The 4,383-nt window shown below is 44.0% G+C and overlaps 1 protein-coding gene across 1 annotated transcript; it reads left to right on the plus strand.

Moving 5' to 3' along the window:
* Positions 1-2,026: 2,026 nt before the first annotated feature.
* On the plus strand, positions 2,027-4,170 carry LOC139737037 (riboflavin transporter 2-like). Its single transcript, XM_071647715.1, has 2 exons — positions 2,027-3,433; positions 3,937-4,170. The coding sequence occupies exons 1-2, from the start codon at positions 2,027-2,029 to the stop codon at positions 4,168-4,170; spliced, it is 1,641 nt and encodes a 546-aa protein (XP_071503816.1).
* The last annotated feature ends 213 nt before the right edge of the window (positions 4,171-4,383 follow it).

Here is a 4,383-nt window from a genome sequence, read left to right on the forward strand (position 1 = left end):
TGATGTGATTGTAATAGATAATTTACCGGAGAGCCTACTGTCGTATAGTTTTCATTTCATTTCATTTCATTTATTTTATTTTTTTGCACCATCATGACCATGACCTGTTCTTTTGGGGAGCTGTTTTTACTCTGTTCATTTCGATTGCAGCCATAATTGGGTAGGCAGCTTGAGTACGTGTAATGATATTTAATTTGTGTAACGACATAGCAATGCACTTTCCTCACTGCACGATCCACTTAATCACTTTTTCTTCTTGATATTTTGGAAGCCCCCCCCCCCCCCCCCCCTTCGTTATGGCCTACATATAAGTACCAGTGGTACCAGTGTTTTTAAAGCGAATAGGTCAATACTATCATTTGGAATGCACACAGCTACACAGACATGATACACACCTACACACACACACACACAATTTCTCTACATGACAATATTATCCAGACATAACCACCAGGCACTGTGTTGAATTGCATGTACACACTATGCTGCTGTATGACATTCACGCTCCGACTCTTATTAACTATTGACCCTCATTTTATATGCAGTTGCCCTGGGTTTTATGTACATTCCACGTCCTTGCAATATTATTCAGTCTACTCCATCGTTGGCGAAGCCCTCGAGCGTACTATTATGATGGCAGATTACTTCATCCCTCTGAATAGATGGCCTCATAGCATTCATTTACACAGTACTACAATTGGAGTGTACTTATAACGCTGTACATGCGATAATGTAAAAGCTTGGAATAACGAATAGGAAGCATTATCGTGCTTATCACGTACGTTGCCATACTCTTTGATGTGTGCGCAATATGGTACTTAACGATTTTTGCAGGTACATTTACGATTTGATCTATGCAGAGGACAACATAAGATTACAAATAAACAAAACGCATGACTGTGATGCATTAAACTTACACTCTAAAATCATATCCATCGTCAACATTAATGATTTTAAGGAAATGAAGCTTTTGCAGTGAAAGAGTTGAATGATTACATAAAATGATTCGAGTCATAGATCAACTAACCCGATCAAAAATGCTCTAACTCAAAGAATGGTATGATATTACAAGTATGGTCAGTGCGCGAAATTATCACTAAATGTCAGATTACCTTTTCAATCATTATTTGATCAATCTTTGCACGTACAAATCAGAACAACTGACTAAGATAAATAATGCAAAAGCTCAATGAAGGTAATAATGACAGGTGTATTATACAGTATCAGTCAGATCTGAATCTGATTCATCAACGCTTTTAATTTTTATCCTTCAGGTGACGTAAGAGGGCGCCCGTTCAGTGACGATTATACTTCCCAGGCTTGCAGGAACTCTCCGATCTATTCTCATTGACGTTCTTCCCGACACTTGTACTTCGACGAGTTGTGACGCTAAACCTTGCCGTGTTATTTCTTCCATGTTCATTCTCATGACGGTTTGCATTGAATCGTCATGATGTAGAAAACAGAACCCCAGAAAATTTAGCTCAAGCCATTGATATTTTTCTTTTTGGAATGAAACTACACTGTATAATTACTGTAATACTTTTGTTTGTGTTTTTTTTTTTACTCCTGCAGATGCCACTCTTTCTGTCATCTTTCGTGGATGGTATGGCGTCGTCATAGTCCCGTCCAAGTCCTTTCTCAGGAGGCGCAAGCCTAACAGATCACACAATGAATGAACCACTGATCGCAACGACTCTAATGACTTTATTTATTCGAGGACACCATCTTAAGCAAATCTTTCTCATCCAGCGTCCTCTTCAGAAGTTCTGTATGATGTAAAATGAAGAAATGAAACTTTTCTGTGACTGGAATAGTGACCACTGGTCATGTTCAGAATAAAGTTTATCTCAATCCGAATCTAAGATTTATAGTACATTAATTTTTGCATGAAAGGAGACAAACTTTTAAGAAAACCCGCTCACTATAAAACAACAAAATTATGTCGACACCACCGTTATGACCACGGTGTATTACAAAAGTTACACCTTGTATCGAAGACGTCATCTGCAGAGTAACATTCAGGATGGTTTTCAACAGAGGTGACGTCACTCTATCGGTCGTTACCACGTTCCTGGTTGTCTGTTTCGGGACTTGTTCCTGGACGGCGATGGGCGGGATTTGGATGGAGTTGTCACAACTTATCAGCCTGGGTATTTCGGAGGGATACTCCATCGGTTCTTACGTCCTTATTGTCTCGCAGATTGCCGTGGTGGGTCCCATCATTTATGTCATATGTCAGTACTTCGCCCCGAAGGGTTGCCATCTAGAGATTCCAGCCACTTACGTCGTTCTTGCCCTTGGATGTACGGCCAGCTTCCTGCTGATATTTCTATGGGATGAGACGTCCGTGTGGGTAATAGATGGCAACAAACACAGCACAATGTTTCTCATTCTAGCGTTTTGCATGTCCGTTGTCGAAAGTACGTCGAATTTGACATTCATACCCTTTATATCTCGCCTAAAGTCGAGCTACCTGCGTTGGTACTTACTGGGCGAAGGATTAGGTCTAGTCACTCCGAGCCTTCTAGCACTAGCTCAGGGGGCAGGAGGCTACGGAAATTGCAGGGCAAGTTACACGTTCATCAACGAGACGTATGATCATCTAACCAACATGACAACAAGGCACAACTGCACTGAGTGGGTAGCCGAATGGCAGCCCACGCGGTTCTCTCCCAGGGTGTATTTCGCCTTTAGCTTCGTGTACTTCGCTGCCGGCTCGACCGCTTTTTGCCTCCTACGATGCCTGCCGGTGTTTGAGGACCAATATGAGCCCGACAGTAAGGAAGACATTGACCAGAAATTGAACCCAGAATGGCACTGTTACCGCGGATGCTTCTCGTGTGCTTTCAAAGGCAAAGACATCAGCAGCAAAGAAGATTCCTACCTACTTTCAGAGATCACCTCGTGGATGACGAGTCTCGACCGTGGCAATAGGGATGAACCCGCTTACCAGTCGCGACATGAAACCGACCAAAACCAGAGTCAAAATCACGAACGTGAGCTAAATACAACGTCAGACTGCAGCTCAAGTAGACAAGAAAAGACAGAAAAAGCGGTGACGAAATCTGGTCCTGATCGTATCGCACAGTCGGGAGACTCATCCCAAAGTGAGCGCTCCGTCGCACTATCGACGATACTCCTCCTCGTGATGCTAACAACCATCAGCGCTGCGGATTACGGGATTCTTCCCTCGGTGCAGAGCTACTCGATAGGCGCTTACGGATCCACGGTGTACCTCGTAGCTTCAGTTCTCTCCGAGTTCAGTGTTCTCGCGGCTAGCCTGGTCGTTGTCCTACTACCCAGACCAAACTACCTCGTGGTGATGCTCACATCTCTTGGTGGACTCCTGGCTGGGACGTACTGTACAGTGACAGCTAGACTCAGCCCGAGTCCACCCTTTCAGCATCAACCGTTTGGTCCAGTTCTAATCGTAAGTGTGGAGATAGTTCAACTACAAATGTTGATATTTATTGATCGGCAGTAGTGGTTGTGTAGTAGTGGTAGTAGTGGTCACAACAATAATAACAAGGTCTTCTTTATCCAGGGTAGCCTCTTCAGTGTTGGCATAGCTCTACCAGAGGGCCATGCCGTTGTAATTACCCTAGTGTTGCCAAATACCCATTTAAACACCTGGGTCGAGAGGGACATAGTAGGTTAAAAAAAATTCTTGTCCAAGGACGTAAGCACTGGGCGGGAATCGAACTCGGGTCCTCCGATTGAAAGTCGAGAGTCCTATCCACTATGCCACAGCGCCCCCACGTGTAGCCAAAATTTCTAACATTTCTTACATTCTTTTGAGAATTACATATTCGTATGGCCATCTCATGTCAAGTTCGGGACATTATGCCCAACCTTCAGGCACGACTGATGTCAGTGCATATCGAAGCTATGACCTTTTATTTGCCATTTTAATGCTTTATAATGTCTTTACAGGTGGGAGCCTGGATACTCCAGGGTTTCCTCTTCTCCTTCTGTCGTGCCACTATAGCCCTCATCCTGCGAGACGACCAACGGAGCTCGTTTCTTCTTAACTGGTTTGGACGCTGCACGACGCTGGGCGCTATGATCGGTTCCCTCGTCACGTTCCCGCTTATAAGCGTCTTTAAAATATTCAAGGAATTCGAGCCCTGCATTAACTTACCAGTGTGTGTGCCGGTGACGCAATGACCTTTCAGAGTGCAGCCAAGTCATGTTCGATGTCGATGATTAGGTGTAATCGACTGCTAATGTAGTCTCCAAGTTGACCTGGGTGAAAGCCTCGTCACACCGAGCAGGGTAACGACAACGGTCCGGTTTTTAGCTATGTTGCGCCCACTGGAACCATGTCTGAATCGTGTTACAATATTAGTCCTACTTCCCCTTCTAATTTTTGTTACAAAA

This window comes from Diadema antillarum, unplaced genomic scaffold (genome assembly GCF_040938485.1).
Source record: "Diadema antillarum isolate AM-2024a unplaced genomic scaffold, OU_Dant_1.0 seq00000676_RagTag, whole genome shotgun sequence".
NCBI classification, from domain to species: domain Eukaryota; kingdom Metazoa; phylum Echinodermata; class Echinoidea; order Diadematoida; family Diadematidae; genus Diadema; species Diadema antillarum.

What these genes read in the sequence shown, in the direction of transcription:
- LOC139737037 (XM_071647715.1), top strand. Translation starts at nt 2,027, where the DNA reads ATGGTTTTCAACAGAGGTGACGTCACTCTATCGGTCGTTACCACGTTC. An exon ending in CGTTTGGTCCAGTTCTAATC is followed by an intron (nt 3,434 to 3,936) that starts GTAAGTGTGGAG and finishes ATGTCTTTACAG; the next exon opens with GTGGGAGCCTGGATACTCCA.